The sequence below is a fragment of the Pantherophis guttatus genome, chromosome 7, assembly GCF_059756535.1.
Source record: "Pantherophis guttatus breed Tessera chromosome 7, ASM5975653v1, whole genome shotgun sequence".
In the NCBI taxonomy this organism is placed as follows: Eukaryota; Metazoa; Chordata; class Lepidosauria; order Squamata; family Colubridae; genus Pantherophis; species Pantherophis guttatus.
The window spans coordinates 9331503-9351369 of NC_142069.1; the positions used below are offsets into that span (position 1 = coordinate 9331503).

The 19867-nt window shown below is 41.8% G+C and overlaps 1 protein-coding gene across 1 annotated transcript in view; it reads right to left on the bottom strand.

Annotated features, from left to right (window-relative positions):
* Window positions 1-1879: 1879 nt before the first annotated feature.
* The window catches only part of ST8SIA1 (ST8 alpha-N-acetyl-neuraminide alpha-2,8-sialyltransferase 1), a 61903-nt gene continuing 43915 nt past the window's right edge, over window positions 1880-19867 (bottom strand). Inside the window, exon 5 of the mRNA XM_034442142.3 lies at window positions 1880-4119. Coding sequence (XP_034298033.1) covers window positions 3651-4119 — 469 coding nt within the window. The 3' untranslated portion in view covers window positions 1880-3650. The remainder of the gene's footprint in view (window positions 4120-19867) is intronic.

Sequence of the window (19867 nt, forward strand, 5' to 3'; positions counted from 1 at the left end):
TTGCAGGCAGCTGAATGTTAATAACAGGCTATTAGTCTGCTGCGCCACCAGGCACCATTTTACTACGACACTTAGGTGGGCCCCCCAAAAAATGAATTAGAAACTATACTTTTAATTTAGTTAGACATCCTCCAGAATTCAACTTTATTAGGGAAGAAGCCATAATATTTTATTCATTTATTTAAGCGATTTATATGGCTATCCATCTCACAACAATGACTTGGGCAATGTACAAAGATCAGTGGTTAAGGCACCAGGCTAGAAAGCGGGAGATGGTGAGTTCGAGTCCTGCCTTCGGCCTGAAAGCCGACTGGGTGACTTTGAGCCAATCACAGGAGACGGTTGAGTTCTAGTCCCGGCTTTAGCCATGAAAGACAGCTAGGTGGGCCAGTCCCTCTCTCTCAGCCCAACTCACCTCACAGGTTTGCTGTTGTGGGGAAAATAGGAGGAAGAAGGAACATTGCATAGGTTCGCTGCCTTGAGTTGTTTATAAAAAAAATAATAAAAGCGGGATATAAATTAAACAAAATTAATAACCAAGGACAGATTAAGAGTTGGCAAACAACAACAGCAGTATTGGGCAAGATGTGCCTTTTGTGTTGGCTGTGAAGTTGCATCTTGGAAGAACTTGGGTTGTTTGCAGGGCCTTTTTAGCTTTATCAAAGCAAAAATCATCAGCAGAGAGCAGATTATTGATGTTTCTTTCCCCAGTTTTTAACACCAAAGATCAAGTGAGGTACTAATACCACTCTATAAAGCCCTAGTAAGACCACACCTAGAGTACTGCATCCAGTTTTGGGCACCACACTATAAAAAAGATGTGCAGACTCTAGAAAAAGTGCAGAGAAGAGCAACCAGGATGATTAGGGGACTGGAGGCTAAAACATACGATGAACGGTTGCAGGAACTGGGCATGGCTGGTCTAGTGAAGAGAAGGACCAGGGGAGACGTGATAGCAGTCTTCCAATACTTGAGGGGCTGCCACAGAGAGGAGGGGGCCAAGCTATTTTCCAAAGCACCTGAAGGCCAGAAAAGGAATAATGGATGGAAACTGATCAAGGAGAGATTCAACCTGGAAATAAGGAGAAATTTTCTGACAGTGAGAACAATCAACCCATGGAACAGAAGTTGCCTTTGGAAGTTGTGGGAGCTTCATCCCTTGAGACTTTCAAGAAAAGATTGGACTGCCATCTGTCAGAAATGGTGTAGGGTCTCCTGCTTGAGCGGGGGGTTGGACTAGATGACCTAACAAGGTCCCTTCCAACTGTGTTCATATATATTCAGCACATGGGGTTGAATAAATAAGGGGGGAGAGAATACAGCCTTCTCATGTTCGTTTGACAATTTGGAGTCAGTTTGTTCCACCAGATTCTGTCACATTAAGTGGAGATATCGGGGTTTGACAAAAATGCAATTACAGGTAGTCCTTGATTTACAGCCAGCCGTGTAGTGACCATTCAAAGGTACATCAGCACTGAAAAACGGACTAATGACTGGTTTCCCACTTACGAACATTTGCAGCATCCCACATGATCAAAATGTGGGCGCTTGGCAACTGGTTGTAATGGTTGCTCTATTGTGGGATCACAATTTGTAGCCTTCCCAGCTAGCTTTGGACAAGCAAAGCCAATGGGGGGAAACCAGATTTGCTTTACAACTGTATGATATGCTTAACAACTATGCTGTTAAACTGTATGATATGCGTTTAACAACTGTGACAAAAAGGTCGTAAAACGAGGTAAAACTCACTTAAGAGCTGCCTCGCTTAGCAACAGAATTTTGGGGCTCCATTGCAGTCGCAAGTCAAGTACTATGTGTGTCAGCATGCGGCCTTGGGTTGAAATTTCTGCTTTTTATAAAGACAATGCAAGTCCTGGAATGTAAGATGAAGTAGTCCAAATTTATAGAGCACAGGTTACTTTCAGACATCAAAGAAATGGCCCAAGGTAATAAAAGAACCTACAGAACATGTCGGTTTTTCTTTATCATCCAGGATGAATATTTTGATATTAAAACCACCAGTTTAGAACGGTTCCCAGTTTCATTTCGCAAGCTCAAGATAGGATGGGCTTTAAATGACCGGGGAGTGACTTTATTCTTCTGAAAACTAATGCATTTCACCTCCACAGATCTATGTGGAAGATGCTGAAGTTTCATAAGAAAAATCTGGCTAAAAACATTTCCCTTGGTTGATTCTTTTTTCCCCCCCTTAAATCCCAGTTTATGCTACAAAATTTGTAGAGTACACTATTGAAAGTAAATTGCTGTTTTCTGGAGGAGGAGGAAAAATCTTGGCCCCTTCTGCTACTTTCAATATTTTCTCAATACACTATTCAATACCCTATTGAAAGTAAATTGCTGTTTTCTGGAAGAGGAGGAGGAGGAGGAGGTGGAGGAGGAGGAGGAGGAGGAAAAAACTTGGCCCCTTCTGCTATACTTTCAATATTTTCTCAATACACTATTCAATACCCTATTGAAAGTAAATTGCTGTTTTCTGGAAGAGGAGGAGGAGGAGGAGGTGGAGGAGGAGGAGGAAAAAACTTGGCCCCTTCTGCTATACTTTCAATATTTTCTCAATACACTATTCAATACCCTATTGAAAGTAAATTGCTGTTTTCTGGAGGAGGAGGAGGAGGAGGAGGAGGAGGAGGAGGAGGAGGAGGAGGAGGAGGAGGAGGAGGAGGAGGAGGAGGAGGAGGAAAAAACTTGGCCCCTTCTGCTATACTTTCAATATTTTCTCAATACACTATTCAATACACTATTGAAAGTAAATTGCTGTTTTCTGGAAGAGGAGGAGGAGGAGGAGGTGGAGGAGGAGGAGGAGGAGGAGGAGGAGGAAAAAACTTGGCCCCTTCTGCTATACTTTCAATATTTTCTCAATACACTATTCAATACACTATTGAAAGTAAATTGCTGTTTTCTGGAGGAGGAGGAGGAGGAGGAGGAGGAGGAGGAGGAGGAGGAGGAGGAGGAGGAGGAGGAGGAGGAGGAGGAGGAGGAGGAGGAGGAGGAGGAGGAAAAAACTTGGCCCCTTCTGCTATACTTTCAATATTTTCTCAATACACTATTCAATACACTATTGAAAGTAAATTGCTGTTTTCTTAGGGAGGAGGAGGAAAAAACTTGGCCCTTTCTGCTATATTTTCAATATTATTTTTTTTTTTGAACGAAATGAAAATGAATTAATGCAGGCACCTTTTGAAAATCCAGTCTCGGGAACAAATTAAAAAAAAGCAAGTAAAACACATCTCCCAGTAATTTTGGGAATCAGTTGTATATCTGAGCATCAGGAAGTATTCAACGCGATTGTTGAAAGCCCTTTGTGAATTCACTCTTCAGTTCTTATTTAGAAGCTCCCCAATGGACCGTTGCATTCTGCATATTCTTTTTTTTTAGGGGGGGGCGCGGGGGAAATATTATCCACCAGGGAGCCCCCACATCAGTGTCACAAAATCTCAAGTCTTCGGTTCGCGTTCAGCTTATGAACTGAAGTCATGCACGTTTTTTTTTTTTAAAGATTGTTTCATTCCCGCAAACCCCTCCCTCCCTCCCCCCAATGTTTGTTGGTTTGTTTCTTTACGCCGATGGCGAATGAAGTCAGCACCGGCAACTGTAAAACACACAAGTTTTGCGCTCCTTGTAGAGCAAACTCAAAAGTCCTCGCAACGCTCCAGCTGCATTCGTAAGACGCCTCTCTTGTGGAGAAGCCATAGCTGTAAGAATTCCTCCGGCATGGCATGGAAGCCGGTATCTGGCAAGATATTGTCGTAGTAATGATGGCTAATGTATCGCCCATGGAGGTCCATTGAAAAAGGCCAGAAACCATAAATCGTCACTTCTTCGCAAAGAGCAAGAGCCGCGCTGACCAAGAAGAGGCCGGTGGAAAGCCGTTTAGCGTGAATCCCTTTGCTTTTCCAAAACTTGCCGATGTCCCGTAGGAAGTTAGGGTTGGCAAAGATCACCTTTTGTTTGGCTCCGACGTCAGTCAGGGTGTAGTACACTCGGAGAGAAAGCTCGGTCCCTGTTTTCATGGTGAAAGCTGGCATGTAGATGTAGCTCTGGTTGTAGACTTTGACTTTGTCCACAAATGTTTTTCGGGACCAAAGAAGATTCTGGAACCTGGGAAAGAAAAGAACAAAAGAGGAGAGGAGAGGAGAAGAGAAGAGAGGGGAGGGGGAGAAAAGAAAGATGGATGGATGGAAGGAGAGAGGGAGGGAGGAAGAAGGGAAGGGAGGCAGGGAGAGAGGGAGGAGGAGAAAGGAAAGTTGGAAGGAAAGAGGGAGGGAGGGAGGAGAGGAGGAGAAAGGAAAGATGGATGGAAGGAAGGGAGAGAGGGAGAGAAGAAGAAGGTGAGGAGAGGAGGAGAAGGTAAAGTTGGAAGGAAGGAAGGAAGGGAGGGAGGGAGGGAGGGAGGGAGGGAGGGAGGAGAGGAGAGGAGAGGAGAGGAGAGGAGAGGAGAGGAGAAATAAGTTAGATGGTAAGTTCATGCTTTACCAACTACTCAAAGCATACTATAAAAAGGCCAACAAAATATTGATAAGAGTAACTTGTCAAAGTTAGTGAAGATTTAGGGTCTCGCTGCAACTAGGATCAAAGAAATAAGTTAGTGTTTCCCAACCATGGCCACTTTAAGATGCCTGGGCTCCAAAAATTCTGGGAGTTGAAGTCCACACATCTTACGAGTTGCCACGGTTGATAAACACTGCAATAAGCAAACAGGTTAATGTAAATGAATGCTGGTGCTTAACTCTAGGGTTTCTGAGAGGTTATCATAAGCATTCCATAAAATAGCAACTAACAGGTAGTCCTCGACTTACGACCACAACTGAGCCCCAAATTTCCATTGCTAAGCAAGACAGTTGTTGAGTGAATTTTGTCTCATTTTACGATCTTCCTTGCCACACTTGTTAAGCGAATCTGACTTCTTCCCCCATTAAATACATGCCAGATGCCAAACATCTGAATGTTGAACATATGGCCATGCGGATACTGCAATGGTCATAAGTGTGAAAAATGGTCATCGGTCATGTTTTTCAGTGCTGTTCATTCACTAAATGAATAGTTATAAGTTGAGGACCAAAGTGTAGAAGTGTGAACAGGTACCAAATACTTATTTCCTAGAAGGCAGATACTTCTTGTAGCTCTCAAGAAGAGTCTTTACCACCTGAGTTTATCACTTCTTCTTTCTTTTCTTTTTTTTTTAAATTTGATTTATATGCCGCCCTTCTCCAGAGACTCAGGGCGGCTTACAGTGCGTTAAGCAATAGCCTTCATACTTTTGTATATTTATACAAAGTCAGCTTATTGCCCCCACAAACTGGGTCCTCAATTTACCCACCTTAGAAAGGATGGAAGGCTGAGTCGACCTTGAGCCTGGGGAGAATTGAACTCGCAGTAATTGCAGGCAGCTGGATGTTAAATGCTGCCTTTAGGAGGCATTAGCCTCCCACGCCACTCAGGCTTTTTAACTCTTCTAGGCATTTTTTTTTCTAGCTGGAACAGCAGGTTGCAAGCATCCCATAATTGTTTAAAGAATGCTGCCCAGAAACATGGGTGAGGCCGGCACTGTTTTTTGCAGCATGTTAGCTTCTATTTTTTTGAATTGAATTGAATCAAGCAGGATGGCCTGGCAGCCGCCAAAAATTGTGTTTGCAACTAAATTGGCATTTCTGAGTGGCCACTGATGGCCCCACAGCTCTTAAAGATTGCACTTAACTTGAAAATAAATCTGCATACAGAAGGAATCCTAAATAAACCTTTTTGCCATCACCGGAAACAATTCAATGTCTATTTTTCTTCTAACTTAAATACGTTCATGTTTTCCTTTGGTTGCCAGATTAATCTGCCTTCCTATTTGTACAAATCTTTGCTGATCTTGCTTTATGCAAACAAGACGAAAAATAAGTTGAAATAAACATTTATTTATCTCTTTAATGGCTGCCTTGGAAAATGAAATGTACTTTAACCTCACTGGGGTGGGGGAGAAGGGCCTCCCACTCTGCAGAGTTTATAGAAATGGAGAAAGTCTTAGTTCTCATGCCTTTTGTAGTTTTTGTTTTTAATCTTTGGTGAGATAGATCTTTAATAAATGGCTTATCACATTTCCCCCCATTCTCCATTCATATAATGTGTCATTGGACAGATGAATTTCAACAGAAGGAGCTAAACTCAAAAGCATAAAGCTTTTTCAGGGGCTTCCTGAAAAATAGATGCTGCTCGTAATTCAATTCTCTAAAGACAAAATACGATAATAACATTTTCAGTAGGCACTAGTCCCATTTCAGCAAATGGAGCAAAATGCTAACGGCTAATGAGAATTCAAGACTATGAGTCCCAAAATCTAAAATATGATAGCTTAAATTGTTCCATGGATCAGATCCATCCAACATGCCCAACCCTAACATTTTCATTAAGGAATTGCCAAGTAATGTTTCTTCTTTTTCTTCTTATGCCGTATCCGTCATCGGATGTTAGCGATCATGTTGGCGATCCTATTTTTATCAACAGCCTCACGAAAAAGTGCTGCTGAGTTTTGTCCAAACCAGTCCCTTAGATTTTGAAGCCATGATGTTCTTCTTCTGCCTGAACCTCACTCTGGGTGTTGCATCACATGTCCGAAATATTCTAACTTTCACTTTTTAATGGTTTTGATTATTTCCCTTGCCTTTCCCAGGCGGCTTATCACTTCCTCATTTCTGATTTTGTCAACCCAACTTATATGTAACAGTTGCCTGTAAATCCACATTTCAAATGCTTCTAGTTCGGGACTTCTTGTGCACGGTCACTCACGCCCTTGTCACTTCCCGCCTGGACTACTGTAACGCTTTCTACATGGGGTTCCCCTTGAAGAGGAGCCTGGATAGCTCAACAAACTAAAAGCCTGTTATTAACATTCAGCTGTCTGCAATTATTGCAGGTTCGAATCTCCCCAGGCTCAAGGTTGACTCAGCCTTCCATCTTTTCTAAAGTAGGTAAATTGAGGACCCAGTTTGTGGGGGCAATAAGCTGACTTTGTATAAAATATACAAAAGTATGAAGGCTATTGCTTAACGCATTGTAAGCCGCCCTGAGTCTCCGGAGAAGGGCAGAATATAAATTTAATTTTTTTTTTTTAAAAAAAAGAGCACCCGGAGGCTCCAGCTGGTCCAGAAAGCGGCCGCGTGGGTGATTATGGGGGCGATGTGGCGCTCCCATGTAACACCTATCCTGCGTGAGCTGCACTGGCTTCTGGTGGTCTTCCGGGTGCGATTCAAGGTGTTGGTTAACATCTTTAGAGCGCTCCATGGCTTAGGACCTGGATACCTACGAGACCGCCTTCTGCTACCAATAACCTCCCACCGACCAGTACGCTCCCACAGAGAGGGTCTCCTCCGGGTGCCGTTGGTCAGGCAATGTCGACCGGCGACCCCAAGAGGGAAAGCCTTCTCTGTGGGGGCACCTGCCCTCTGGAACGATTTGCCCCCGGAGATTCGGAGAATCCCGGACCTACGCACCTTCCGCCGTGCCCTCAAGACTCTTTTGTTCCAACAAGCCGGGCTGGCCTAATTCTAATTCTTTTTAACTTTTAATCTTTAATTTTTAATTCTTGAGGTTCAAAAATGGGTTTTTAATTAGTTACGGGTCATATTGTTTAATATATATTTTAAATTGTTATTAAATTTTCTATTTGTGTGTTCTTATTCTGGCTGTACACCGCCCTGAGTCCTTCGGGAGAAGGGTGGTATATAAATTCAAATAAATAAATAAATAAATAAATAAATAAATAAATAAATAAATAAATAAATAAATAAATAAATAAATAAATAAATAAATAAATAAATAAATAGTCTCTTCAAGTGTCTTTCTGTTAGAGACCAACTCTCTACTCTCTAGAGCAGGATAGAAAAGATGTAACATCTGACAAGCCTAGTTTTCAATGTTGTGACTTTCATTTTGAAGTAATGTTTACTGTATCCAAATAAATCATACTACAAGTGATCCTTCACTTATAACCATTCATTTAGCAACTGTTTGAAGTTGTAACAGCACTCAGTCAGATGACTAACAAACCGGTCCTTGGGACTTAAAATTGTTGCAGTATCCCCACAGTCACGTGATCAAAATTCAGGGACTTGGTAAGTAGCATAGATTTACAGGGGGGATTTAAATTTAAATCACTAGTAAGAAAACTTGGTTTAAATCAACTCAATTTAAATCATAATTTTTAAAGAGCAACTTGTCATCTCTATCCCGCAGTGACTCCCCGACAATCCCAATATTGCAGAATATACAGCCTTATGCTACATCACTAAGCTCCATTTCATGGTGAATAAACTAAATTATTATCTTAATATATCTTAAATAGTATCTTAAACAGAAAACTATCGTTAGATAGATTTTACTCCAAAAGCATTTTATTAAAATAAATTTAATAAAAATAAAAAAAAACCTGATTTAAATTAAGAAAAACCTGATTTAAATTAAGAAAAACCTGATTTAAATTAAAAAAAAATCTGATTTAATTTTTTTTAAAAAAAATCATTGATTTTTATCCACCCTGTATATTTATGATTGTTGCAGCATCCCGGAGTTATGTGATTTGCCATTTGTGACCTTCCCAGCCTGCTTCCGACAAGCAAAGTCAATGGGGGAAATCAGGTTTGCTTAAGGACCATGTGATTCATTTAACAAGTGCAGTGATTCACGTAACAACCGTGGCAAAAAAAAGTTTGTCAAATCGTGTGTGACTCACAGGTCCATCGCTTAGCGATGGAAATTGTGATCCCAATTGGGGTCGTAAATCGAGGACTACCTGTGTAGCTTAGACACAGCCAGCGCATCCAAGGTGCCAAAAATCCAAATACCCCCCCCCCAAAAAAGTCCAACTTTTTGCTGGACATAGATAGAATAGAATAACAGAGTTGGAAGGGGTCTTGTAGGTCATCTAATCCAACCCCCTGCCCAAGCAGGAGACCCTACACCAGTGATGGCTAACCTGTTTGCCGTCATGTGCCAAAAGTGGGAGGAGCGCGGGAGGGTCGCACGTGCCCACACCTATAATTCAATGCACCCTGCACCCCTCATGCGTCCATGACCCCTGCACTCCCCCCACTTTTGGCACGTGATGGCACGGTAGGTTCGGTGGGCCCGTTTTTCGCCCTCCCCAGGCTCCAGAGGCTTTCTTGGAGCCTGGGGAGGGCGAAAACGGCGTTCCCCACTCCCCCTGGAGGCCCTCCAGAGGCCGGAAACGGCCCATTTACCGACTTCCAGTGGGCCTGGAAGGCCCGAAAATCAGATGGCCGGCGTGTGCATGCGCGCTGTAGCTGAGCTAAGGTAATGCTCGCGTATCCATAGATATGGCTCCGCGTGACAGAATCTGGTGAAACAAACTGACTCCAAATTGTCAAACGAACATGACAAGGCTGTATTCTCTCCCCCCTTATTTATTCAACTCCATGTACTGAATATATATTAACAGAGTTGGAAGGGACCTTGTTAGGTCATCTAGTCCAACCCCCCGCTCAAGCAGGAGACCCTACACCATTTCTGACAGATGGCAGTCCGGTCTCTTCTTGAAAGCTTCCAGTGATGAAGCTCCCACAACTTCCGAAGGCAACTTCTGTTCCATGGGTTGATTGTTCTCATTATCAGAAAATTTCCAGGTTGAATCTCTCCATGATCCATCCATTTGTCTAAATTGTCCTATTAAATTCAGGCATTGATCACAGAACAGGCTAAGAGCAGTTTCCCACTATATTGCATCTCCAGTAACATGGTGCATTCTATGAGCCCTGTCCTTAAGTGGTACAGTAATCAATGAAAATTTGAAGTGACTACTTTTGTTCCTAAAAGATTACAAAAACATAGGCAAAGATTTCTTTTTGCACAGTGCTTTCCTGTGGAACGGGATCCCTCTAGAGATCCAGATGGCCCTAACTCTGCTAACACTAAAATCCTGGCTGTTCCCCCAATTTTATTTTTTTGGCCAGGAGGTTACACAAGCTTCTCCTGGTTGATGTTTTTAATTTACCAAACTTGTTTTTATTCCATTAAACTTGTAAGCTGCCCGCCATGCCAGAGGCGAGTCTAGTCGGCTTACAGACATTCATTTAAAATGCAATATAAAATATTAAAACTGTAAGTAGGGATCATAAATTAAATTCTGCTTGACGGAGTGTTGGAATTTGCGATCACAGGTATTGTTTGGACGGTTTTAATTGTTGGTGTAAATGCCCAGAGTCATTGCTATAAGATGGGAAGTTGTAGAAATCACTAAAATAAAATAAAAATAAATGAGATTCATGGTTGTTTAGTGGCCACAGTGAAAACTGGACTTGCACACATGACAATCTCAGATGTTGTTATTCAAGATAGTTTAAAGGAGATGGTGTCTGCTTAAATCATCTTATTTAATTAAATCAGCTCAGACATATGCAGATCTCAGCAGAAGGACGAAAACTCATCCTTTACTAATAAAGAGGAAACGGTGAGAAATGGGAGGGGGGGTCATAGAACTGGCCAAGGGGAGGTCGTAGGTCTTATATTTCTTCACAGAACCAGCTGCCTAGACTGTTAAATAAGAGGAAAAGTGCTTAGATGAGCAGAAGGGATAGGATGAGTACAATTATAGTATTTTATATCTGCAGTGCTTAATGCAGAGGTTTTGGCTTTCCTCAAATAGTGACAAGACTGCAAAGGGTAGTGTCTTTCAGAACTTTGGACTACAATTCCCATAGTCCCTTGCCACTGGGCATGTCTTGCTGGGCTGATGAGATTTGAAGCCTCCAGCTTCTGGAGAATACTGAATTTTATTTATTTATTTTTGTCCCACCATTATTATTTTTTACAAATAACTCAAAGTAGCAAACATATCCAACATACCTTCCTCCTCCTATGTTCCTCACAACAACAATCCTCTGAGGTGGGTTTGGGCTGAGAGAGTGATTGGCTCAAAGTCACCCAGCTGGCTTTTATGGTGAAGGTGGGACTAGAACTCATTGTCTCCTGGTGATTGGCCCAAAGTCACCCAGCTGGCTTTCATAGATAAGGCGGGACTAGAACTCATTGTCTCATGGCGATTGGCCCAAAGTCACCCAGCTGGCTTTCATGGCAAAGGTGGGACTAGAACTCTATGTCTCCTGGTGATTGGCTCAAAATCACCCAGCTGGCTTTTATGGTGAAGGTGGGACTAGAACTCATTGTCTCCTGGTGATTGGCCCAAAGTCACCCAGCTGGCTTTCATAGCTAAGGTGGGACTAGAACTCTATGTCTCTTGGTGATTGGCCCAAAGTCACCCAGCTGGCTTTCATGGCAAAGGTGGGACTAGAACTCTATGTCTCCTGGTGATTGGCCCAAAGTCACCCAGCTGGCTTTCATGGCAAAGGTGGGACTAGAACTCTATGTCTCCTGGTGATTGGCCCAAAGTCACCCAGCTGGCTTTTATGGTGAAGGTGGGACTAGAACTCATTGTCTCCTGGTGATTGGCTCAAAGTCACCCAGCTGGCTTTTATGGTGAAGGTGGGACTAGAACTCTATGTCTCCTGGTGATTGGCCCAAAGTCACCCAGCTAGCTTTCATGGCAAAGGTGGGACTAGAACTCTATGTCTCTTGGTGATTGGCCCAAAGTCACCCAGCTGGCTTTCATAGCTAAGGTGGGACTAGAACTCTATGTCTCTTGGTGATTGGCCCAAAGTCACCCAGCTGGCTTTCATGGCAAAGGTGGGACTAGAACTCTATGTCTCCGGGTGATTGGCCCAAAGTCACCCAGCTGGCTTTTATGGTGAAGGTGGGACTAGAACTCATTGTCTCCTGGTGATTGGCTCAAAGTCACCCAGCTGGCTTTTATGGTGAAGGTGGGACTAGAACTCTATGTCTCCTGGTGATTGGCCCAAAGTCACCCAGCTAGCTTTCATGGCAAAGGTGGGACTAGAACTCTATGTCTCCTGGTGATTGGCTCAAAGTCACCCAGCTGGCTTTCATGCCTAAGGCAGGACTAGAATTCAGAGCCTCCCATTTTCTAGCCTTAATCACTAGATCAAACTGGTTCTCATGCTCCAAACTTGGCTACCTCTAGAAGAGTTGGGAGAAGCAGAGATATCTTCAGCTGTTCCTCATTATCTAATCATCTTTGAAATGGGTTTCTGCTCGCATTTTAATGAATTTATCTAGGTCAATTCCAGGACTTTTGGGGCCAAGAAATAAGCCCTTCTTCCTATCCTGTCTTCTTTCAGAGACCTGGAAGAGATGGATGCACGAAAACCTACAGGACACTGAAGGAGCTTTTGAGATCAGATTTCATTTCTGAAACTGAAGGTCTCCTGGTGACCTCAGTAGGGGAGCCCTGATACATCCCAGGGAGAATTGTTATCTTAATAAAGGTTATGCTAAGATGGGAATGACTTCTTTCCAGTGAAATCGAATAGATAGCTCAGGGTAGACCTATTCTTGCTGCTCTCTGAGCTACTACAGGTAGTCCTCAACTTACAACAAGTTCATTTAGTGACTGTTCGAAGTTACAACAGCCCTGAAAAAAAGTGAGTTATGACTGTTTTTCACACTTACGAATATTTTAGCATCCCTGTTGTCATGTGATCCAAATTCAGACACATGGCAACTGATTCATATTTATGACGGTTGCAGTGTCCTGGGGTCACTTGATCCGCTTTTGCGACCTTCTGACAAACAAAGTCAATGGGGAAGCCAGATTCACTTAACAATCAGGTTACTTATTTATCAACTGCAGTGATTCACTTAACAAATGGGGCAAAACTCAATCAATGTTTCACTTAACAACAGAAATGTTGGGTTTACTTGTGTTCGTAAGTCGAGGATTACCTGTATATATAAACAGCAAAACCCACACTCACTCACACAGATTATGCTATGTAATTGGATAATTAAACACCCGAGTGCAATGGAAGGAAACCGAAACTCAGAAGGTACCAAGGACTCCATAACTGCTTCTTTGACCTCAGGGTGGATTTGATTTAAATCAAGATGATTTACATCACTAGTAAAAGGGCTTGATTTAGGTCAACTTGATTTAAATCATAATTTTTAAAGAGCAACCGTCATCTCTGTCCTGCAGCGGCTCCTCTTCTGACCTGCTGTTGACTCACCGACAGTCCCAATATTGCAGAATATACAGCCTCATGCTACATAACTAAGCTCCATTTCATGCTGAATAATCTAAATTATTAATGTATCTTAAATAGAAAAGTATCTTTGGATAGGTTTTTACTCTAAAAGCGTTTTATTAAAATAAATTTGAAAAAAAAAAATCCAATTTAAATAAAAAAATTCCAGATTTTAAAAAAATCTGATTTTTTAATTTAAAAAAAAAAAATCATTAATTTTTATCCATCCTGATGGACCTTGTCACATGGAACATGTCAGATCAGATTTAGTCATTCAGAATGAAGGATAATATGGAACAGTAAATAGAGTTTGTGAGCTTGTGGCAATTGCAGTATAATTCAATAACATGTCAGGATAATTCCAGACTAGAGAAAACTGCTCTACAGCCACATCTGTTTATACAACTGAGATTTAAAAATCTTAAAAAAAAAAAGAAGGAAGGTGCACTCGATGTTAGTACAACTTATATGAAACCAAATTAATGACATTCTAATTAATGATCTGTAGCATGTAGCAGATTAGAAAGCAATGGGCCCAAATTTTCCTATGGAAATTCCTAAATCTTGCATGCCTGTTAAATGTAGGTCTTATTTAAAGATAGTTGTGATTTACTTCAAGTCTCTAAGCATTGTTTCCTTCCATCATTAACATTTTCTTGGGTTTTGAATTGGTGATTACATCAGATTTGTTATTTTTTTATTTAATTTCAAAAACATTACAATTAAACTTTCTTTTATTGTTGCAGTTTGTGGTATTATATGTAAAGTAAATATCAATATTTATCTATCTATATTTATCTATCTATATCTATCCACCTATCTACCCACCTACATCCATCCATCCATCATCTATCCATCCATCATCTATCTACCTATCTATCTATCTATCTATCTATCTATCTCTATCCATCCATCCATCCATCCATCCATCCATCCATCATCTTTCTCTCTCTCTCATCTATCCTTATCTATCTCCATCCATCCATCCATCCATCCATCTATCTATCTATCATATTAAATCACATTGCTTTTAAAAAAATCCTTACTTGCTACATAAAAAATATACTGTATTGGAGAGACAGAGGAAAAAACCTATACTCAACTATTTAGAAAAAAACAGAGACAAAAACAAAAAAACCCTCTTATGAAATAGGAAAAAATGAAACATATCACTAGAAACTAAAACTAAAACTTTAACAAAACAAAACAAAAAAAAAACACAAAAGGAAGAAGTAAAAACATGGTAATTATAGCCCTTCCTGTCTATCTGTTTCTTGTCTATTTAAAGATAGCAGATGTCAGGCTATAAAATTTATATAACTTCCTTCAATATTTGACAAGATTGTTATTTTATTTTAAAACAATGAATTAAACCTAGAGTGTACAGAAACATGCTGTCTGGTCTTGCTACACTGATAATTAATAGCTGTCAAATTTAATTAAGCAAGATTTATAATCTGGGAAACATTTATTTTAAGGGGTGAAATTATATGGGCAAAGGGTTTTAAATTTTGGAAAGCCAATTTGATTTAATTCTGTTTTAATTCATCTTAATTTTTATATTGTATGTATTTTAGTCTTGGCTGTTCACCGCCCTGAATCCTTCGGGAGAAGGGTGGTATACAAATTTAATAAACCTAAACCTAAACCTGAAAGCAGTGGTGAAATCCAAATTTTTTTACTACTGGTTCTGTGGGTATGGTGTGGCTTGGGGAAGGATACTGCAAAATTTTCATTCCCACCCCACTCCAGGGGAAGGATACTGTAAAATCCCCATTCCTCCCCACTCCTGGGGGAAGGATATTGCAAAATCTCCATTCCCACCCTAGTCTGGGGCCAGCCAGAGGTGGTATTTGCCAGTTCTCCAAACTGCTCAAAATTTCTGCTACCGGTTCTCCAGAACCTGTCAGAACCTGCTAGATTTCACCCCTGGGTGAAAATCAGATTCAGGCTAGCTGGGGTACCAAATTAAGATAACTTCGCTCTCTGTTAGTGTCTTTGAGTCATTCTTGATTCTTGGCAACTGTCTAGATAAGATCCTGAAGTTTTCTAAGCCACATTTTTGAAAATGGTTCGCCACTGCCTTCTTCTTAGGGCTAAGAGGGAATGGCTGGATCAATAGATTATTCTTTGGACACCGCATGCTATATAATATAAAGTTAGATTTTTTAAAGCTAGCTTTAGGGCTGATGTTGTAAGAACGCAACCAAGGAGAGGCAGAAGAGTGAAGAATTGCTAGAATTCCCTAGAATTGCTAGAGAAATACAGGTAGTCCTCGACATACGACTACAATTGAACCTAAAATTTCCATTGCTAAGCAATTGTTAAGTGAATTTGTCTCATTTTACAACCTTTCTTGCCACAGTTGTTAACCGTAGCAATTGTTAAGTTAGTAACAGTTGTTAAGAGTCTGGTTTACCCATTGATTTAGCTTGTCAGAAGGTCACCAAAGCTAGATTGCATAATCCCAGGACACTGCAAGTGTCCTAAATTTGAGTCAGTTGCCAAGCGTCTGAATTTTGATCACATCACCATGGGGATGCTGCAACGGTCATAAGTGTGAAAAATGGTCATCGGTCACTTTTTTCAGTGATGCTGTAACTTTGAAATGAACTGTTGTAAGTCAAGGACTGCCTGTACATTGTATGCAACGAAATTTCATTTTAACGTATGCCAATTAGGGTACTTTTAAAGTGACAATAAAGTTATTCTAAGTCATTGTAGATTAAAATTGCAATTCCTGTTCATAACTGCTTGCAATTGCCAGTGAAATTTTGCAATCCAATCACAGCACAGTCTAACTCAGGGGCGTCAAACTCGATTTCATTGAGGGCTGCATCAGGGTTGTGTTTGACTTCGGGGAGATGGTGGGGGGGGGCATGGCCTCGATGGGTGTGGCCAGCTCGATGTCACTCGTGTCAGGGGTGCCTGTGGTGGTCGGAGCACTCTTCCAGTGAAAACGGGCTCCCGAGCTCCGTTTCTGACCGCAATGGCCTCCTGCAACTCTCTGCCAGTGAAAATGGAGATTGGGAGGGCCACGTCTGGTCCTTCAAGCTCTGTTTTCGCTGGCAGAGGCCATCGGGCCAGTCCTTCGCTATTTCCAGGGCGGCCCCGCAGGCCGAATCCGGCTCCCTGGCCTTGAGTTTGACACCTCTGGTCTAACTCCTTGTACTTTCTGCAACTCTACTAAACGTCCCCAATTCAACCGTTAAATCCCTGCTCTACTTCTCACGCGATAAACGCTTTCCAAAATCTACCCTCTTCCCTATACCGTTACATTCCTATCTGAAGTTTCTCAGGATATTGCAGAGGAAAATAACAAGAGGTCTAGAAAGCATCTCCTTCAAAGCGCTTGGAGGAAAAGTCACCTTAGATGGCCTGGCCTGCTCAGGAGTGCAAAGAAAGAGAAATTTCTCATTTGCTGCAGAGAAGAGCAGCTGGCAGGCAGGTCTCCTGTCTCTGCATTCCCTTCTCTTTGCCAGGGAGAAAAATCCCAGAGTCAATCTAGGTCATATACTGCAGAATCGAAGCGTGGCATTTCTGTGGCTCACACGCTTCCTTTAAAGAAGCTGCAGAGATGCCAGGAAGACACGCTGAATAACCGCAGATTCAAGGCAGAATCTTAGGGGAAAATAAACGTAGCACGAGGCATGGCTGCTATCACAAAAAAATTGCTGCAAGCACAAGAACAGCTACAAAGAGTTGGCTATGTGTAAAATGACTCATGTTGAGGATAAAATGCTGGCGGGCAGGGCTGAGGCTTCGTAAAGGCTACTTGGGCCTTGACCCTCAAGTACAGCTGTGGTAAGAAACAGCAGCCCAAGCCAACAGCCTAGCACTGAACATCCATTGTTAAGAACTGTTTTGTTCATTAAATCACTTTTAAGCCAAAATTTGTGACACAACCATTAGGACAGAATGCCACGGATAATCTAGATCGCATCTGGTAAGCCACCCAAGCCAGAGAACGGACACAATTAAATGCATATTCTTGTATACACTACAGCTGGGCCATAATGCTGTGATTGATGCATCCCATCAAAGCAGATTTTTAAACCAGGAGATGGTGGTGGGCTAGTCCTGCCTTAGGCATGAAAGTCAACTGGGTGACTGGGCCAATCAGCAGAAGACTCCCCTCCCCCACTTTGAGACAGTCACCAGGAGACGGTGAGTTCTAGTTCCATTTTAGGCATGAAAGCCAGTTGGGTGACTTTGGGCCAATCGCTCTTTCTCTCTCTCTCTCTCAGCCCATCACACTTTGCAGGATTGTTGTTGAGGGGAAAATAGGAAGAGGAAAGAGTGTTATGCATGTTCACTGCCTTGAGTTACTTATAAAGTAACAAAGACAGGATAAAAATCAATCAATCAATCAATAGCAATCAATGCCATGATACTTCAACTTCATTGGCACCTTCCATGGACATTGTCAGCACTTCAAACTACATTCGTTCCGGTGCTGACATAAGGAGAAGAGGGGGCAGCTGGCAAGAGGACGCTTGACTTTTCACCTACTTATTTTCCCTGAAGATAATATCCCCTAGGAGATGGGTTGGGAGGGGGGACATTCCTGGGAGCTGGAGTAGTAGATATGGGGAGAGTGATTTGGAAGATGGCCAATGAGACACACAGAATTGGGGAACGGAAAGGGAAGGTTTGGGGTCAGGAAGTCAGTGTTGGCTTTGACATAATCAGGGACAGGTTGTCGTGCTTAATAAATGAAAGATTTCATCAAAGACTATCTGTTTGGAAAATGCAATTTATTTGAGACGACATCGAAACCTGACAGACATACTGCATATGTCAAATCCAGTGGTGGATTGCTCCCGGTTTGGTCCGGTTTTATAGAACCAGCAGTAAAACCGGCGGGAGGCTCCGCCCACCCACCACAATGTCATCATGGGTGATCTGTGCACATGCAGAAGCTTCTGAGCATGTGTGCTCCTGTTGCGAACCGGTAGTAAAGGTAAGTAGAACCCACGCCTGGTCAAATTCTCTTCCAGCTAACTGTAGCATTGGCATAGTTAGTTTTAAAACCCCATTTTGTTGAAAAACTTTCATTTTTCTTACTTGTTTTTAGAGGATTTCCCTCTGGGCCTCACATCCTAGCCTTAAAATTGAGTTCCTTATCAGGAAACTCATGTCAGCTAGATTCTGGGTTAACTCTACTTTCCTGTTGCAGATAAATTAGCTAGAAAGTTGGTATCAACCTCATCGTTTGGGGACAAAAGGGGAGAGAGCTGTAATATTTTAATAAGGAACCCACTTTCTTGGGTGGGTGAATCAGTGGTGAAATTCAATTCTTTTTTACTAACAGTTCTGTGGGCGTGGCTTGGTGGACGAGGTATGGCTTGGTGGGCGTGGCAGGGGAAGGATATTGCAAAACCTCCATTCCCTCCCCATTCCAGGGGAAGGATACTGCAAAATCCCCATTCCCTCCCCACTCTGGGGCCAGCCAGAGGTGGTATTTGCCGGTTCTCCGAACCACTCAAAGTTTCCGCTACCAGTTCTCCAGAACCTATCCGAACCTGCTAGATTTCACCCCTGGCGTGAATGCTCTATTGCTCATTGGGAAGATCAGAGATATTACATTAAGACAAAATTTACATTAACAAAACAGAGATCACGATAATAGAAAATAGACAAAAGAAATAAAAAATAGATCATAGAAAAAAAATCACCCAAAGAGAAAGCAAGACAGCCAGATGTTCAGCAAGGGCTACTCTTCAATTACCAGAATTATAAGCTTATCCTGAAATAGACATAGCAGATGATGAAAAATGAAGTATATAAGTACAGGGGGAAAAACTGCATATTTATAGAAACAGAAGCAATCTGGGGCATGTCAAGGAGCTCTTCTTTTGCAAGAAAAGCATTAACATTTATTTAGAAAATAAGTATAAATGCACACATGTGGTGCTTGCAGTTAAAAAAAGTTAAAAAAGAAAAAAAGAATGTGGGCAGAAGAGAAAAACGGGTGGATGTATCTAGCTCAGATATTAATATTTTGATCACTGTGAGGGGGAAGACTGCTTACATTTTTAACGTGCCGTAATATCAACAAGCACTGCAATTTTTTTTACAGTGCTAAAAAATAGCATATTTTTATCTCTTTGGACCAAAGCCCACATTTTGGCTGTTCTGATGGTATCTCCAAGACACCTGGGGGAAAAAAACAGCTGAGGAGAGGAGAAAGAATGAAGAGGAAAGGGCCAGGAAAGAGTTAGCTTTGTTTTAATTTGCATTTTAAAATGATTCCAACTTACTTAATTTATAGCAAGAACAAACAGCTTTACGGCAAGAACAAAACTGAATTAAAAGATGGAGGAAGGAGACCACTGAGCATGAAATAACATTAAAGGAAGAGCTGGCTGAAGGCTCTGACCTCCCTTATTCTACCTGGAGGACTCTGAATAGGTTGAGAGTTGGGAGCGCCTACAGTAGTGGCCAAAATTGTGGAAACCTTTTGGGAAAAGTGTGTTTTTGAGGTTTGATGGCCAATAACACCATTGTTTGTGGGGTAGGGGTGGGGGGAGTTTCAAGATAATCATATTCCTGGGAATAGCCTAGACCTTAACCCAATTGAAAATCTATGGAGCCGACTAAAGAAACTTGTTAGTCAGACGCAACCCAGCAATAAAACCCAGTTAATAGAAGCCATCATTCAATCTATCTTGGTTTCACATTCGAACAGATGCAAAACTGTTGCATCTGTAGGATGCAAAAGAAGCCTGGATAGCTCTGCAGACAAGGCA